The sequence below is a fragment of the Anser brachyrhynchus genome, assembly GCF_964034855.1.
Source record: "Anser brachyrhynchus genome assembly, chromosome: 1".
Lineage (NCBI taxonomy): Eukaryota > Metazoa > Chordata > Aves > Anseriformes > Anatidae > Anser > Anser brachyrhynchus.
In genome coordinates this window covers 188,124,325-188,143,527 of record NC_137694.1, presented here as the reverse complement: position 1 = coordinate 188,143,527, position 19,203 = coordinate 188,124,325, and the positions used below count along the sequence as shown (strand labels likewise).

Here is a 19,203-nt window from a genome sequence, read left to right as displayed (position 1 = left end):
GCCTGTAGGGTGCTAACTGCATACAACAGGCTTCAGAAAACGATACTGTTCATATTATTCCAGGCTATGAAACTACTGTGTTAAAAGGGCATCTTAACCTCCCATTCCTTGATAGCTAGTTTTTCTATACTGCTTTTTTAATTCACAGACACTTAAAACACTTAGCAAAGGAAACTGGTATAAACAAAACACCTGTGATATATGGAGAAATGACAAGAGAATAAGGACATAGGTTGTCTTCTGCAGGAACGTAGCATAGTTGGTCTAAAAAGATTAAATGCAAATGTTAGGGGATTTCAAAGCACTTGTGAAAGACAAAAGAAAAAGTCAGTTTTTGATTCAGTTCCTCACTTTAGGCAGTTAATACATCCTTTAAAAAGCTAACGTAAGAACTTTTAGCAATTAAACATTTTTTTTACAGCCTACACCTGTGGGTCTTATAGACAGGTTAACACACCCAAAATGTAACAGATTTAATATTTTCTTTAAATAACTATTTGTCATTATTTTTGACCATGAATTGTTTGTAATGATGTTACCAGGAACTCTGAAAGGCTTCTGCTCTTTAAATCCAAGGCTATTCCATGAAGATAATAGATTGAAATGACAATCTGATAAAAATGGAAAGTGAAAACGTGTGTGTGTCCATGTGCAGAGAGAGAACATAAGAAAACATTCTCTTTCAATAGTGGACCTACTATGTTAAGCATAAATGCTTGCTTTTTATTTATACTTACAAATCCTGATTCATGAAACTACCCATCTTCTAAAAGCAGAGGCTCAGAGTTAAATATGCTCAACTGTAAACATCTTCCTGATTTAGGGCTGAACTTCAAAAAATATAGAAAGGCAGATTGAGGGAGGCATGTGCCCACAACACTCTCGTGGGTTGCCTGTTATCTACGATGTCTTTGCAACAAGAGCTGCCCCTGTTGCTTCTGCGTCCCAGGAAGAGGCTGCAAATCTCCAGAACTGATAAAGTTTGAAATATGTGTGAGAAGTTACAAGGACATGTGAAAAAAGTATCTCATCTACGATATAATCTCTCATATGGCACAAGAGCATTACAGCATTAGCATACTCCTCCCTGCGACTTCTAATATTAGAAACCATTTCAAATTTTCACCACTTATAAAGAACAGGCTCACCAAATGTGGATATTCCTTAAAAAATTTCCTTCGCAAAGTACCACCTGCTCATTTGTAGATAAAATACTTCTCCTAAACTCAAGCCAATAAAACCCGTATGCCATATCAGAAAAGCCCTACACTCATCATATTAATCTGAGTATAATGCATGCACAAGCACAGCCTACATGTGTGTTAGCAACGGCCTTGTAATAAATTGCAGGCTTTGTGGCTCTGTAACGATATCTTCAGCCTTCTGCCCACAGATCCTCCTCCTCAGGGATTACATCTATCATTGCAAAACTCATCTTTTGCCCAAACATGGAATTTTGCAATGCAAAGTTGCATTTTCTTGGGGCTCCAGCTGAGTAATGTTCTGCTCTTCTTTTGAATGTAAAATGTTTAAATTTGCATATTGATATCGATTCCAAATATGTACAGGCACAGACACAAGTTCAAAGGACTCCAACCCAACTTTGTATTTGTGGAGACAGCTTCCTCCGAGGGGTGAAAGCAGCTCAGATATGAATCCCTGCACCTCTGCGTTAGCTGCCCTATGCTGGAGGGACAATTTTGTAGCTGCATTTCCACAGTGATGTGTTGTTGTGTGCAGCACACTGCTGGGCTGCCTCCCACCAAACCTGGCCACTGCACAGCTGAGTCAAGACACTGCTGCAGTGGCTTTATATACGCCATTCTAGTCTGCACAATGAGCAACAACTGGCATATCTGGAGGTCTTTACAGTGGCACTTTATTTCACCTGAATGCTGTGGAGTGCCCTCAGTTTGTGTTCCGTTAGTGTGAGCGAGACCTGGCAATGTCCTGACATCCCACCTGAGTCTTTCCCCTGGGTCTTTTCCCTGGGTTTCTTTCCCCTATCTGACAGACTAGGGTTGAAGGACAGCGTGCTAGACCCCAACAGACCACAGCACCAACCGGGGTGCATCCAGACCACGGACTGGAAAGTCCTCCCTGGTCCCTTGACCTACACGTGTCCCACAAGGTTGAATGGGAGCAAGGAGTGAGCTAAACTGATGCCCAAAGGCTCAGAAATCCTGAGAAACCACTACCTCCTTTGAAGCTGCTTGTCACACCTCAGTAATCAGCCTCCATCTCCCTCATCTCCATGATAGCAGGCTGGAAAAACTCCCCTGAGTAGGCCTCTGGTCTCCGCAGCAGCCCCTGGCAGGTGATTTCTACAACTGTTTCCTCAAGAGCTTATAAAATAGCCTTACACTTACTGCCTATTTGCACTTGTTTAGGTGAAGAAGATGTAGAAGGAAACATTTTACACGCAGGAGTCAGTGCTCCTTTCACTCAGTGTGATGCCACTTGCCACCTAAAACCACAGGAGCACGCGATGCACTTTCGGAGCAGGATGAGAGGAAAGTGACAGCCAGTGACTTAACACTTTGAAGAAAGTGTCATGGTATTTCTATAAAAGAGAGCTTCGTCTTCAGCACAGAAAGGTGCAGAAAGCTCACGGTCGAACAAACAAAACCATCCAAAGCAATTGCTTTCCTGCTAACTGCATTACTCTCAGCGGAGAACTGACAGGCCAGCTCTATCCAAGCAAATGTCGTTGCTTAAACTGGAGGCTTAGAAAGCCTCACCATGGTGCTGGCTGCTTTCTAATCTGGCTTTTCTGTGAGGAACTCACTCCATCAAAAACAAAACTACTTCTTAATGGGAGCCAGGGGCTCAACCTCAGGTTTTAAATTTACCCATCTACAAAACAACGGCATGCTGTTTGGGGCTTTTCCAATGCTGTGGAAAGATTTGCCAGTGAAATTAGAGACCTAATGATCAGATTTGTTAGCTTGCCTGGTACTAACAACTCCAATCAAAGCCAGTCTGTTTCGACTTCTTATGCCCTGTTGATGTGCCAGCGATGGCAGAAAGCTTTTCTCATCTGCTTAAAGTCATTAGATGACTGACAGCCAAGTCCTCAACAAATCTTTCCAAAAAAAACCCCAAAAAATAAAAGTCTCTGGCTACAAAAGGCTGTTACTAATGTCCCAGTCAAAGTGAGAGAAGCACTGCACATGGGAAAAGGCTGACTGTTTCTAATGTTAACAAAACACAAAATCTGGACTTGAGAAAAGGCAGAAAAAACACATTAAATTAACACAAGAGAGGTAGCTACATAGAAAACAAATCATCTAGGATGCATTTGAATGCTTGTCTGGAGAGCTCTGCAGTGTTCAAGAGAAGCCTGGAAAATATTCACTACAGTAAGAACTTCCCTGTTAATTGTATTTTTTCTCCAGATCATCACAGGTAAACACTATGGTGAAACATCATCTCTGTGTTGAAAAGTGTCCCTTGAGACAATACTTAAACATAAAAGGAGTAATTTAGGTGCCCAAACACAGGAGTCTGGTGCTATTTTAGATCCCCAAGAGTGTCGAGCCTGGCCTTCAGCTGCTGCAGGTCCTCTTGGTCCAGCCAGCCCATAGAGAAGTCTGAGCTATCTGAGGAGATCTGAAGTGGCATTAGATACAGGTATTTAGGACTTTGAATCCCATCCCCGGTGCTGTGCTTATTTACCCTTCTAGTGGAAGTTCATCAGAAAGAGCGAGTCTCTGAATCTTGTATCCTGTACAGCAGCAAGCAGCACACACAAATAAATACAATCTTGCAGCCAAGAACAATCTGATTATCTGGAAAACCTCAAGGGTGACCTGTTGTCCTGCCTGAAAAGCTATCCAGATAACAGGAAGACAACTTTAAAGCAACGTGGAGCTCCATGAATTCCCCATGACGTGTTCAAGCAGCTGCTTCCAGCATCTGGTGGGGAATGCAGCACAGGGAGCTGGCTGGTCATGCAAGAGGAAGCACCATGTCTAGTGGGGAGGGCTGGCGTGGACTGGCATGGACCAAGCAAACACATTTTATGGTTCTGTAAATTCCTCTCTGAGGGAAATCCTACCTTATTTCTTTGTTTTATCATTACTCCTAGCCAAGTTTATGTGCTGCATACACTGGCTTCTTCTGGTGTGATGGAATTTGGGAAGAGGCCATCCAGCTCTTCATGTGGGGCTGTGCTGAAGACTGAATGCTGAATAAGGGTCTTCCCAGCACTGGCAGAGCTGGTATGCAAAGCTCATATTGGCACATCCCTGCTCTGCATATTTCGTGCATGAAGAAGATACGCTGTTTTCCAGTCCTACCATTTTTATCATTGCTGCAACTGAGTAAGGCCACACACTCACACAAGGTGAACCAACTCTCCTTGAGATCAATGGGAGCCATTCCTCTGGCTTCAAGGCAGGGCTTTTCATGCTGCACGTGGAGCTGGGCTTGTTTCCTAACAGCATTCACAGCAATATAACTCAGCAGATTGTGTTGACTATACAATCACCATTTCAAACTCTAATAGTACAGTATCTCATATACTGCGACTTTTGGATTATTAACAAACTAATAGACATGGATTATGCAAAAAGAGGCTGCTGGCTGTTTGGCACAGTTCAGGTTTTAAGATCCTGGTGTAAGGCCCTAGTATCATAGTAGTATTACATACTTATTCTTTATATATTGTCAGTGTATTTACATGAATACAAAAAAGTACAACATGGCTTGGCTTTTCCTCCTCACCCTCTTATCACAGCGGCCAAAAAAGTTCCCAGAGCAGAGTCTGTTGCTGCTATTTTGGAAATGACACAGAGATCCAGCTATAAAATTTTCATGCCCAATTATTATTTTGGCAGGCTGACAACGCTTGCCTGCAGATTGCATGGCAATTTTCTATTGTTCGTTACTCAATAAAATCTGAATGGAATCTCTTGATAGGAAAAAAGATACGCCTCTAACCCAAAGGCCTCCAATTTGGTCTTTACTCTGCCAAATTTTCAAATGATATTGTCAACAGCAGGAGTGGTAGAATATCTCAAAAAGGTCACAGAAATCTTTTACAACTGGGAGTCTTAGGCTTCCTGACTAAAGTACTACCAGCTGCCTTAAAAAAAAGAAAAGGTTCCTCTGCATTTGTGGCTCATATTTTCTTGTATACTGCAATGTCACAGAAAACTGATTATAAAACGAGGTTAAGAGTCTGATTTCAATCCACAAGCGCAGAGAAATTCAGTGTTTATGCTAGAACTACTACAGTTCAGAGCACTCCAGCTCTGAACTATAAAATTATCTTCCCAATAAAATGGAGAACCCCACTTTGTTCACTCCCATGGCCTCAATGCACCGTTAGTGAATGTGAAGGCTTGGTCATGCGTTGCTTTGAGTGCAGTGGGAGTTTTGGGTGTATGAAGAATGGAAGTTTGGCACCCAACCTGGTAATCTGTACTTGCAGAAATAATAACCGACCTTTTCTTAGCTTTCTGTTTCAGAAAAGTGTGTCACAGCCCACAGCTCTTTTATGCCATACTGGCATGCACCTTATAGTAATGCCAACACAAAGCAAGGTTAGAAGACTGGCCACTGTGGTTGGCCGAGCTGTGAGCATTTACAGTATACTGCAAAACTTGGAAAAAGTTCATTTTGTAGTTACAGTAACACAGTTTGTAGTGGAGGGAGTGACTGGCTCTGTTTACTGTTTCTGATGAACCTGAAACTTGACATTTGGCACAACTGCTTTTTACGGGTCACTCTCAGTTAAAAGTTTGGAACTCCTGAATTACAACAAATTAAAAGTCTGCAATCTGAAAACATGACTCTTCCATCTCTATGATCTGTGTATAATGCTTCTCTTTCTACCTGACTCATATAACAGGTGTCATTCCTTTCTTAGATCTAAGCTTTTTGAAAGCACCCAACAAAAATTAAAGCCAATGGATGTTGTCTTCAGAATAAAGTAATTCCAGAAGAAGTTACTAGACAGTCATGAAAACCTTTACCCTTGAATAAAATAATTTGGCAAGATCTGTGTCTAGCCTTATGTACTGTAGGTCTCAGCAGTATCATTTGATTTAGGCTAATATAAAGCATTGTCATATCAGTACATCTCTCCAGCTGCTAGTTTATTTTCCAAAACCTCATATTTTAATAAAAGAGAGAGAAAAAAAAAACAAAAAACAAAAAACAAACGCTGAAGAATCTCTAGCTGTTCATCTCACAAAGAAATCCTCATTAATGCAGACCTGGTGTAACCATTGCAGGTATATCTGTGAGTCTACAGAAAGTCTGGAAGAGCAAGAGGTGCTGTCATTTAGCTGAGTAGATGCTGGATGCTTTTGACTGTAATTGCACCACTACTATTGCTCATTATTTCAGAGAAGAAAGGCAGGGGAGAGTTCTAGAGCTATGCAATGACTGCCACACACTGTTTGCTTTTACAAGAATGGTACAGGGACAGGGATAAAGGTATTTTTGTATAGTGCTTCAATTTTATGGAAAAGGGTGGGTGGAAGAGATTTCAACCTTCTACCACTTCCAATTTCCTAGACTACAGCAAGGTAGTACCAGACTAAATCAGTGGTATGTATGTATGTGTGGGAAGAAGGTTTCTTAGGTATGGGAAATCCCTCCCACCAGGTCAGTAGGTCAAGCTTGTAGTTATTCCACTCCGTGGCATCTTTGAGAACAATCACTGTTTTTACCACAGATTTCTTCTCAAACACAAAGGCTACTACATGGAGAAAGATGATATTCTTTTCCCCATATCTGTAATAAACAAGGGAGTTTTGGGAAAGCATTCTGACAGCTATGCCCAGAAATTTTCTGGATCCTCCAGGAAGGAGGGCAGCTCCTGGCCTGAAAAGAGGGACCACATTAACTGTCTTTCAGCCCTGCTTCCTGTCACTCTAGGAAACCCTCTTTGCAGTCTTCCATCACAGGGTCATTATCCCTGCACGCACAGTGTGATGTGCAGTGGAACAGCACATACTCTCTGACGACTTTAGCCACAGTTGAAGAAGGGGAAATAGAGTTTTGTCCAATTATTTTGACGCTGGTGTTGTGAAAGTTTCCATAACATGTAATAAGGCGTGTTTGGTTAGGGGCCAGATGCTCCTTTGTCCTTACTGAAGTGGTGAGGAGCAGAACCCAGCTTGAGCTGAGCGCAGGAGAAATAAGGGGAACAATGCCTCTGCAATGTGGTTTTGCAGAACTACCGCAGAACTGTAGCTTCTTAAGTCCTGGGGGACAGTACTGGAGCAATGCAATGCAGTACATTCATCACAGACAGAGTATAAAAAGCTAGATAAACAGCAAAAGCCTTCTGGGAGGGGTAGACCAATGACTAGTTGTAGTAGCTGTAGCACTGTGGGGTTCTGGTCCCAGTGCTGTTGGTGATGCCAAAAGGAGAGTACCAAGGGAATTACAGCAGCATGAGAGCCATGCTTGCTGCCAGAGAAAGTAATTGCTGAATTCTCTCCAGTGAAGTTTTATCTTTTTTGCTGTGCTTGGACATAGAGCTGTTCATGTGCAACTCAAATACGACTCCATTTATTCAGGATTTCCTTGTGTTGCTGCTGGTTCTTTGTTAAAATGAAGGTGTTTCAAACCCACTGGTTTTGGATCCTTAATCTTGCGATGTTTTCTATGAGCGTAGTGGAAAAACTCCATTTTTTTCAATAAGAGAAACGAATTCAGAATGGCATCATTTTAGATATCATTGCTTAATTCACATGGATAAACAAACATCTCTTCTGCTGGGCTGCTGTGCTAGCAATAACAAACCAGCTCACGTTTTTACATTATCAGGAAAGAAACTCGAGGTGTCATTTACCTGCAAAGAGGTTCTACAAGGTCCTTGTCAAGAAAATCATGATCTTTCTTTACTGCAGCAATGTCAATGGGAAACTGAGAGTCTAAAAAAGGAGACACAATATTAAGATGACTGCTTGCTATTCAAATGAAAATACATTGTCTACATCAAAAATGCTTTGCATGTACTTGGTTACTTAAATCTAGCATTACTGATTTCACTCAGCTCTGGTTTCCTTCTAGCTATATTGGCGACCCTCTCAGTCACCTTATTATTTCTTTTCTCTTAAATGTCTAATTGAGCATCCTGCGCACCAAAGAGACAGCGACATTATTTCACTTTGGCTTTAATAAGATACTCAATTGTTCGCTGCTCTTTCTAGTGCCTAACACAAACGAATGAGATCAGAGAATTACCAACACATGCATTATCCACATAAGCAATAAGGTTCTCATTCCCATTCCCATCAGAGTGACTTTAATGAATTGCTAGACAGACTTTAAAAACATTTTGAGCTTTTTTGCTTTTAATACAACTCCCAACAACAATGTTTTCAGACAAAGGGTTACTCAAGTAACAAGCAAAAAACGAACTGAATTATAACCCCCAAAACTTGCTAAAAAGCCAAACTAGTGTGTTGGAAGCTGACATTTGTAATGAAAAGTGACATGGCTGCAACACATTAGTGGGCTCCGTAACAGCGGGACGGGCTCCAGCGCGGTGGCTGCACTCCAGGCTGCTCTGCCATGTTTAGGTACCGCAGTGGGAAGCTGGGATACGGGAACTGCAGCCAGCATTTTCAGACACTAGTACTTAACATTTACATAATAGATGCCTGTAAAAATGACCTTGTTTTCAGAGACGCTGGCTGTCTAGAGCGCATATTGGCTGTATGGGAACTGTGGGAGCCCAGCACGGGTTGCATTTTGGAGGGCACATCCCTTTGGGACTGGCATGCAGTGAACTCTCCTTTCTTTATGTGAGATACCCTGATTATAACGCAGACACAAAAGGTACTGCTGGGTACCCAGGGACTGTGATAGCGACATCTATGTCAGCTTTGATCAGCCCAGGTTTATTAGTCTTAGTTCCTTGCAGCTTTAGCAGAGCCTGCCTGGCTCCTGTAGAGCCATGTGAGCATCTCTGCCTGGCTCTCCCCAGCGCTCCTCGGGCACCCTGCCCCATTGGGACCCAGCACTGGAGCCTTGCAGGACCTCAGCTGGCCCTCAGAAGGTGTCCTCGGCACCATGCTTCCCACTGCTCCTGGCTCCGTGGAGCTGGCTCTGACCTGTGAGGTTTCTTGGCTCCATGCGTGGAGCTGTGCTGCCTCCAGACCCAAGCTGACCCTGGCCGGTGTCCAGTGGGGCTTGGCAGAGCTGTGCTTTGGCTAATAAGCCCGAGCGGTCCTGAGCTGGCTCTGTGTCTCTGGCAGGGGGAATAGGCAGTTTGGAAAAAATGAGGATCAGCTGCAGTTTCCCTCTCAGCACTGAGCGACAGGGAGCAGGAAAAAAATGTCTCCCAGTCCCCAAATTGCTCCTGAAGGCACCAGCAGTGTACATGCTCGTCCTGTCCTCCAGGATGCCACTTCCCTGAGGACAACTGTATATCATCCACCCACTCCAGAAGCAGCTAGGATGGGGACATGACCATTCGCTTTGAGCCAGCACTGCAATATTCGCTTTTCTTGCTTTGCAGGGAGAGGAGGACAAATGTAAAACAAAGCTCAAGTAATTCACTTTTGGTAACTTTGCAGAGTTTTCAATTTCATTTTCAGTAAGACTGAAATTTTCAGTAGCTTTTGATATTTTCAATCTTGTTTTTGACAGTTCAGGAAGTTTCTTCTTTATTTTTTTTAAAGACCTATGCATTTTTTTTTACTTCTTTTTGTTAACCTTTGAGGTTTACACAAACTGTGTCCCCCTCTTTTCTTCCGCAGCCATGAAGGCAAGAATCTCACTCTTCTTTAGGCATTCATATGACTCCAGCAGCTGAGGCTTTGTGAAGCAGCCAGACGCGGCGATAACTCACTCATATGCAGAGCTGGCCGACTGCAGGCTCTCCTGGCAAGGACCCAGTGCACTTTCAGTACTGCACAAAGAGCAGAAAAACCTACTTACCCTCGTAGAACTGAGCATACTGGGGAAATCCAGCTGCACGTAACCAGTCACACGCTTCCTTTGCTTCGATTTCTGAGAAGAAAGAGAAAAGAGAATAATTTACACGTTGTTATTTTGCATTAGAAGCTCTTTGATTACAAGAAAATAGCACGGAGACTTGGTAATAGCTGCTCCGTCTTTAAAAGCATTGTCATCACTCAGAAGTATTTTTTCATGGCATCAGAAAATAAAATGGAGCCCATCAAAGAAATCCACCTGACTCCATAGGGCTCTGGGGTTTGCATAGCTGTTTGGTGCCTGGGATGAAGACACCGAAGTTTTAATCGCCTCCACGAGGAAGGAGGGCTGCTCAGCCAGGTTTGTCGTCCTGTGTCCTATTCTTCCCCAAGGACAAGATGCTGGGGAGAGGTGAAGGTGAAGCAGGGTGGATATGAGATGACAGAGAACGTGCAGTGGGTTTTCTCTTGCTCCAACACTTTTTGCAGAGAAAAATCACACGTGAAAGACACTGAATGCTCCAGACAGGGTTAGTGTTACTGAAGGGAAATTGCCCAGGTAGGATGCACCTTCCTACCTTTAGCCATCTGAACTCAATTATGTAGAGTCCCTCCACAGTCAATAGAGAGACAGTTACTTGCAAGGGGTGATTCATTTCACCTTAAAGTAGTGTCTAAAATAGGTGGGATAAATCACTTACTGACAATGCCTTTCTCTTGTGGCTGCTAATAGAGGAGGGATAAACTGCTGCTGGTATGTCTATACAGCTAGATGGAAACAGAGACTGACTGGCAGGAGCTTCCAGCACTGCACCCCAGACCACTCGCTCTTTGTTCACTTTAATCCACTTTCAAGCCTGTTTGGGACTGTTTCAGTTATCTTTCTTCAAGACAAATCTTTTCTTGAGAAGGCCAGTACTAAGCAGTGCGGAGATGAATCAATTTGTCTCATCTTCTCCTCAGTTCTCCACTATTTAGAAGCACAGACGCAGCTTGTGCTGGACTAGGCTTCCACTTTCAAGCGGCATTTGCTGGGTATGATGTATCCTGACCTCCTGGAGGAGGTGCTGGAATGACCAGCTGGACAAGAGAACAGCACCTCCTTAGCTGGGGGTGACAGCAGGGATAGGGGAGGAGAAGGGAATGAAAGAAAACCATGTTGGAGACAGTGACTACATTCCCCGACCTCTGCGGTGACCTGTGCATGTTGATATTAGGGTCACTTGATTTTTGCCAAGGTCCACGAGATCATTTTACCAAGACCTGAGAGCACTGCTCCGGATCTATCTCCGCCCTGCCACGTGGGCACCCACGCTCCCTGCATGTGCGGCTGCTTCCACAGCCATGGGAAGAACAGCAGAAAATAGAGGAGCACCCAGATACACGTGGATTGACAGAAAACCTGGGCAACATTTCCTTTCTGCTCAGATCTAGACCAGAATCCACCACCTGGCTGGTTCTGGTTTACAAAATCAAAGTCAAAACACGTGCCTGCATCTCTTATACTTGCAAAATTTAGATGTGTGTTGGCTAAGGAATGGAGTGTGCAGGTGTTGAAGAAAGGAGACATTTATGTTGCTTATTATTCGACCTGAATGAATCAATCAAGGGTTTGGGCACATTTGCAGTTATAAAATCCAGGCAGCCATAATATGAAAACCTAAATATAAAACAAGCAACGGAACTGGAAGAATAAAATCAGGCTCAGTTGCTCTTCTTCATGTTTTGCCTTGCATGCAAAAAAATGCCAGTCATAAATCTGTTTTGCACTAAAATGCATTTTTATAGATAGGGGATGCTGGCATGAATTTTTCCCTGTGCAACCCCATTCAAATTACTCATTGTACCCCTAATGACTTTACCCACTGAAGCTCACCATAAAACCTGCTTTGAATAAACTCCGCAGTATGTGACCCACACACCTTTTTCTGATCCTCTAAACACTGAACCACACCAGCAAATTTTGTTGCAGAAATAAAAATTCAGAGTGTAAGGCCTACTTATCAAAAGCCCAATTTCCCAAAGACGATGAGACAGCCAGGAACAGCCCTGCAATGGCAACAATCATTAGCAGTGCTGAAAAGGATTTACCACCAGGTCTTCATTTGCTTTGACATTAGCTCATGTTAAGGCCAAAAAATGGAGTATGAAAGTACATTCAGTTCTTAACACCGCACAAAAGAATGAGCAGCTTACATAAAACGTGGCTCTCACTACTGCACATCTGTGTGCCGAAAGTACATCTCTATTATGTTCCAGTGAGGCTGAATATTTTTATTAAATGCTTGGAAAAAAGACAAGCCTTTATACTTTTTCTTTTGCTTAATTCAATCTCATGAAACACAGATGAATCAATCCCATTTCAAAATGTATTTTACAACTCATAACAGCTGTACGTACATTCTAGCTTCATCTGGCCTGGAAGCACAACTAACAGAGGTTGTGGGTGATGGAGAATGCTACCATTTAATGCTCTTATATGCTTATCATATTTCAGTGTTTTTTGCAGTTGGCTGCTCAGAGGATCTTGCTGAGGAATCTTCCTGCAGACCAAGTGAGGTCTAAAAAATCTCAGGTTGCAGTGGGTGAATAATTATAGGGAATAAGCAAGGAAAGCAAACCTTACCCCTTCAGTTTTTGTTGGAGGCTATTGTTTTTAGAGGCTGTTTGTAACACACTGCAGCCCACTCAAACTCAAAATGATTGATGGATTAACTTCTGCCTTCAAATCTTTGACTCCATCTCCTCCATGAAGGCATCTCTTGGGAGTATTCTAAATTTCTGAATGATCACCTCAAAAAAAACAGATTCAGCCTTGAACAAGATTTGCTAAATCAGCTTCCAGCACACTGAGTCTCAGACACGTATATGGGTAATGCCCAGTTACCTCCCTTCTCTCTGATATTTTTGGTCTTATTCAGAGGACAGCAGTGCAATACACTATTGGCCCAGCCAAAAGGATGACTCTGTTCACATCAGTGAATTTCTTCTGGTTAACGGCACCTGTTCCAGCCCTTCCCCTCTTGGCTGGTAATGTAGTTTGAGTGAAAAGGCACGAACAAGTATTTGCTCCTCAGCAGAGACAAGAGGTGATTTCTATTATCTCACTCTGGGCATGTAATCCAAGTTTTAGTTCCGTATGCAATACAGATTTTTTTCATTACTGGCTATTGCAATGCATAAAATACAATTTGAGATGCTCAATTTAACATTCTCTTTCTGTGCATACACTCTAATATTTGCTTTTTGCTACTTGCTAGTTAACAATCAGCAAAGACTTGAAGAGATGAGTACAGCACCAAAAAGACCTTATTGAAGATGTCGATGAAGGGTTGCAGAAATACTTTTGAAAGCATTGGTCTAGTGCTGCTCCGATGTCCAGGCTAATGCAGGTGTCAAAGGCAACCTGCAGTAGCTGTGCTGTCTTGGTGCAACCCTGCAAGCACCTGGAAAGCCATGTGTTCACAGGTTGTCAACAACACAGAGAAGGGTTGTCACGCTGAGAAGAGACCCTAGATTTGTGCTTAATGCTCACCAGGAGCCGCAGCTTCTCCCGGAATCATGTGAGCCCCCACCAGCCCAGCACCTGCCCCAGGCACAACATCTCCAAGATTCTGCTTAGGGAATTTGGGAAAGTGAAATTGTGGGGTGGCATGGCCCACAGTGCACATGATGGTGAGTTTCCGCTTATGCACTTCCATACTGCTCTGCTGACTGAAAAGAAAGTCATGGATAATTTTCCTACTGCTTCCCACTTGCTTGGTCAGCAGCTAATGGCAATAGTTCATTAGTAAGACTAGGTAATAACTCAGTCACAAATACTGACGTGCATCAGTATGTCTCACAGAACTGGAGTTCTCAGTTTGTTTTTTTTTTTTCAGCTTTTAGTTAAAGCTTGACAAGAAACAAGTTTCTCTTTCCATTACTCTTTTCTACTGGTAACAAGTTATAACTGATGTTCACACCTTCAAAAGTCCTCCAGCCCCACTTGTGAGGAGATCACAGAATCATTTATCTATCATATATAATATATATATATATAATATAATCATTTATCTATATCATATATCATATTATATGTGAATATATTATACGTGAATATCATATGTGAGGAGGAATCACAGAATCATTTAGATTGGAAAAGACCCTTAAGATCATCAAGTCCAACCATCAACCTAACACTACCAAGTCCAAAACTAAACCACGTCCCTAAGTGCCATGTCCACAACGACGAGGTTGATGACCTCCTCGGGGCCTCCATGTCCCCCTCATTTACCAGCTTTTGTCAGGAGGTGTGTGCAGAGTCCCCTGTGCACAAATGTCACTGCTGAGCTTCCTCACGTCTCACCCCAGAGGCCCCCCAGTAGTCGCCCCATGCTTCACCCAAATCTATCAGTACACATATGAAATCATCAGCTTTATATTTTGTCACAGTCCTCTTTGATCAGCCAAGCCATTGGGTTTTGCTTTTTTATTCCTTTGGGATCGTTTCTCAATCTTTCTTCCTGGAGTTGTCTCACTGCATATTAAATTAAACGCTTATCAGAGATGGTGATATCGCACAACAGGGATTGAAGTGCAAATCTTTTATCCATTTTCTGGATTTATTTAAGACATAAGTTGAGTGAAATAGGGACAGAGAGGTTCACCCAGGAAACTTATCGGATGGTGAGAGCACAGCTGGGATGTGGCTTCAATCCCATGCTTGGTGTTAAGCAGGTTTGCGCTTGTGTCCCACCCACCCTGTGAATGCTCTGGCTGTTCTGGGGCTGAAACGGAGATGGCTGCTTGCAGTCTTTCTCTCTCCCACTAACAATTCTACACAAACTGCTTGAATGGTGCCCAACACCAGAAGGAAACTCCAGGAGTTAGCTGCCCCTGACAGGGACATCCTACCGTGCCTGCCCTCACTCCACTGACTCCTTCTGCTTCCTTTCATGACATATCAGCTCTTGGCCAACCCACTGGAGACCTAGCTCAACCCTCTAAGCTGGCAGAAAACTAACCTCCAAGGGTATAATTTAGTCCACATTAGATGCATTTTAACTAGCTGAAGAAAACCTAACCATGGGGACAGTCCTTCCTCACATGAAGAAAAGCAGAACTGTCTAAAAATCTGTTTGGTTAAAATCGCTCAGTCAAGCAAAAATCATGTAAGTAAATTCATTTTACAGCTTGGGACCTTATCACTGTCCATAAATATCAGTTAGTACAGTCATTTAACTTTTCCCATCCAGACATCAGCAACTGTCATCTTATTTCTGCCTTTCTGCTATTATCCCTCTGTCTCCTCTGTATTCTCTTTTGGTGTTTCTCCTTTTTTTTTTTCCCCTGTAATTTTAATTTAAGATTCAGATATCCCTTTGCACGATGTAGCAAAAGAAATTGCAACAAGAATAAATAAGGTACATAATTACCTCATCTATTGTGTTTATGTCAACTTTATGTGTGATAACCTTTATTATTCATCTGCCTGTAACAAATCACTATTTATGCTCTCTTTTTTATTTCCCCTATATTACTCACCACTTAAATCTAATTTACTAGGTTAAAGCTGAAATATCTGGGAGTGTTAGTGAAAGCAATTGATCAAGTCATTGGAAAAGAGTCTGTTTTACGGTGCAGCCACATCAGGGAGCTTCACTAGAAGCCAAAAGCTTGGTCTGTTAGGTGGAAAAAGGTCTCAGGTCTCTTTTTGAGAGGTCTCTTTTGCAACTGTTGTTTGAGGCCAGATAGCAACACCCTTTACTCTTAGAGTCCCAGTGGACCCGTGTGAAAGGTGAGCCAGAGACTACTGCTGGGGACGAGACTTTGACCATGCCTTACACCTGAGGCACGCTCGGGGCAGCTGTACACACCGTGTGGGGGAGCTTCAGCCTCGCCTAGCTGGCCTTGATGCCCCATACACCCACCATGTCACAAATAAGCCGTGCCACCAGCCTGACGACTTCCCAGAAGAGCACTCATGAGGGCAGAGTGCTTCTTTCCTGAAGGAAGGTTCAGTTCAGGCTGAAGCCGGATGCGAACAGGCCCAGCATGTTTCAGCTTCTTGCTGCCCAGGTCAGGATACTTTAATGGCCCCCACTGCTCTCCTGCCCCTACATATCATCATCGTCAAGACAGTGATCCATGCTACTATTATTCTTGTTTTTTCAGATGGGGATTTGAAGCACTTCAAAAGTACACAAGCAAGTTAGAGAGGAGGTTGGTGGGAATTAGGTGCATGACTCCCCTAACTGCCCATACAAATATGGCTATGTTACTCCTCAGGTACTAATACCCTTAGAAATCTGGTCTGGAGATTGCCAAATTTCTGAAGTTTTGATACCTGAATGCATCACTTCATCGTCACCCAGCTACTACATAACACTGAAGGCTGGTAGGTTTCCACTGAATGGCATTTTCAAGGCCACTTTGGAGCTACGAAATCAGCCTCATGGTAGGGTTTAGGTGCTGAGTTGTAAATAACAGGAAAATATTTACAAATATGAGAACAGATGACTTTCCAAGGTCACACAGGAAATTCACAGCAAAACATCTACACAGGTCACATCTACAGCAGGCAGGTTGCTGTAGATCATGGAAAGATATAAAGCTTCTCGTGTTCCCTAAAGAAAAAGCCCCGTGCAATTTACTAAAGACTGACAACATTTTCTGTAACATTTTCATGCACCAGAATTTAAATGGAAAAAGTCTTAAGTTTTATTTATAGGATGGTATAAATTTTTGTGCAAAGTATAATGGTGTCTCTGAAATGATTTAGGCTTTTAGCATAATTTCCCAGGAACTCCATTTGAGGAAAGACTTTCAGGTAGAGCTCTTCTGGTTTGCCCTGTTTCCTTCCACTCTGCAGGACTTTTCCAGAAGAATTCGAATAATAATGCAAAGGCAATTGTACCGTGCACCCATAAAGTTACCATTTATGGCACAAATCTATCAAAAATAAAATACAACATAACCATACAATGAATTTGTATTATTTTACTACACTATGGTGTGTACTCTTCAATAAATCCTGGTAATAAGGTTTTCAAAAGTGGAATTTCATTGGAATTATTTTATATCATGCTGTATAATTACTATTAGAGGCAAGGTTATGTTTTGCAAGCAAGGAACAAATAAAGCTGTCAAAGCGTTATTTTAATAGACATTAAGCTTTTGCAGAGTATTGTGGTACCAGTAATAATACAATAAAATATGGACCTTTTAAACTACTGTGGCTGAAAATAATTCAAATGTCAATAGAAAAAAAGATCCTTTCAAGCTCATGAGTTGTTTCTTTCTCTGTAGTTCTTTACACTTGGTGAATAATAGTCAGATGATGTCCATTCATGCTTTGACTTCTTAGAAAGGTTGAAAGTGAGAAGCATGATTATTTATGGACATGAAAAAAAAAATCTCATATGCCGAGAGATGAAAAGATTGGGACTGTTTACCTTGGAGAGCAGATGAATAAGGAAGGGTTATGATAAAAGGGTACAAAATCATGGGCAATACAAAAATAGGAAATTGGGAGCTTCTATTCACTCTGCCTTGTAGCACAAGGGCAGGAAGATTAATGAAAAGGGAGGAATGAAAAAGAAATAAGGCAATCTGAACTGATAAAGTATTTTTTTAAAAAGGAATCTACGAAATTCATTGCCAAAGGACACTGGGATCAGGAGATGAGTGGGCTCAAAACTGAACTGAGTCTTATCTGAGTACCCACTGCTACCACCTCAGATTTGGAAAAGGATTCTCCAGAATAGAATAAATGAAACCAAACTAAAGACAGCATTATAAGATTATTTTTTCCTGGCTAGATGACCCCTTGTATAGCTTTTCCTTCTGAGCCACTCTGCTCAGACATAGTCTGGGACTATATGAACTATTTCTTCGATCAACTGTGACAATTCTGTTGTTACCTACTATGACCAAATTCTGCACAGTGCCACTGGGATGGGACACTTCTCATCAGCCTTTCATCTTCGGCAAGACTACATTTCTCAAGAGGAAAGGTGTGTCGTTCTGGCCAGGAATTAGGAACTTAGCTCCTCTTCGGGTGAAAAGGACTATGCTCATCCTTTCCTGAATTAACGCGATACTGGTTAAAACTGGTAGGCCTGAAATTTACAGCAGGTTCCCCAGGTATGAAAAGTCACAGGTCTGGCAAGACTGTGTCTATATTAGTATTTTTGACATCTAGATCTCATAAGAGCTAGGCATATAGTGCATCACTTCCACTCATGCTAACAACGTGAAGGAAGCTATGCAAATGGCAACATGAGAACAGGGAAAACAGTTTGCAGAGAGACCTTTGCACAATGTACCCCACTCCACAAGTGTAAGTGAAGAGGTGACTTGCAAGGGCTGATAAAGCAGCAAGCAGAACAAGCCAGCAGAGGCATAGGGACACATAAAGACCTCAGGAGCAAGAAGTAATCTGAGGGACTCCTGGTTCAGAGTCATTAGCCTCCCTTCCAGGCAGCCATCAGTGTCCCTAAGAGTCTTTAGCCTCAAATCAGCTCCCCAGGGAGTTTTTCCCTTACGTAGATTTCTAAGTAACTCTAGAGGTACAGGGGACGGCATGTTGGGCACAGCAAGGCACCTGCATATGAGAATGCAGTGAGGTATGGACACCAACTGGTCTTAATATTTGAAAGTCTCATAACACTATAAACACAGCAAAGATGTTTAACCAAGCCGAAGGATGTTGAAAAGTCATGTCAATGTTATGTGGTTCAGCTATGTGATCAAACCAAGAGATCCAGCTCTTCCTTGAGTATTCTCTCCAGGTCTTTGCTGTTTATCATCATGATCACTTCTATTTACTGCTGATTTCTCTTTCTCCTCATTTTTTCTGTATCTTCTACTCCAAACTCCTTTAAAACTAACTTTCTGCCATCCGTTACTCTGACATTTTTGCTACCCACTGTTCCACATATCCATCCACTTTATGCAACCTTACTCCATGCTAGTGTTTCCTTTTTTTTTGCCACATTCCTTTCAAATTTCCTAAATCAGGATTATAAATCCCTCCTAACCCCCAAAATCTCTCCCTATCTTCAAATATCACTTTGAAATTGCTTTTCTTCTCAGCTTACAATTGATTTGTACAATGCAGTAATTTGTGATGACACTAATAAAACAATAGCTTGCATCCCACATCTCATCTTGAGGCACTTTAAATGGTTATAAAAACTGATGTGAAAGTTATATATAGGGATCACTACATCCGTGGGTGAAATGCAGCTGCATTAGGATGAAATGTGGCAGCTGCATAAAAGAACGCTGCAGCAGTTTATGACAAGAAACAAGA

At 42.3% G+C, this 19,203-nt stretch overlaps 1 protein-coding gene across 13 annotated transcripts in view; it reads right to left on the bottom strand.

Annotated features, from left to right (window-relative positions):
- STARD13 (StAR related lipid transfer domain containing 13) overlaps positions 1–19,203 on the bottom strand; it is a 297,430-nt gene that overhangs the window by 31,609 nt on the left and 246,618 nt on the right. For all 13 annotated transcript variants that reach the window (XM_080568407.1, XM_080568405.1, XM_080568400.1 and 10 more), the window contains 2 exons: positions 9,910–9,981; positions 7,814–7,895 (listed from right to left, as the gene is read on the bottom strand). In XM_080568407.1, the coding sequence (XP_080424533.1) occupies positions 7,814–7,895; positions 9,910–9,981 (154 nt within the window). The remainder of the gene's footprint in view (positions 1–7,813; positions 7,896–9,909; positions 9,982–19,203) is intronic.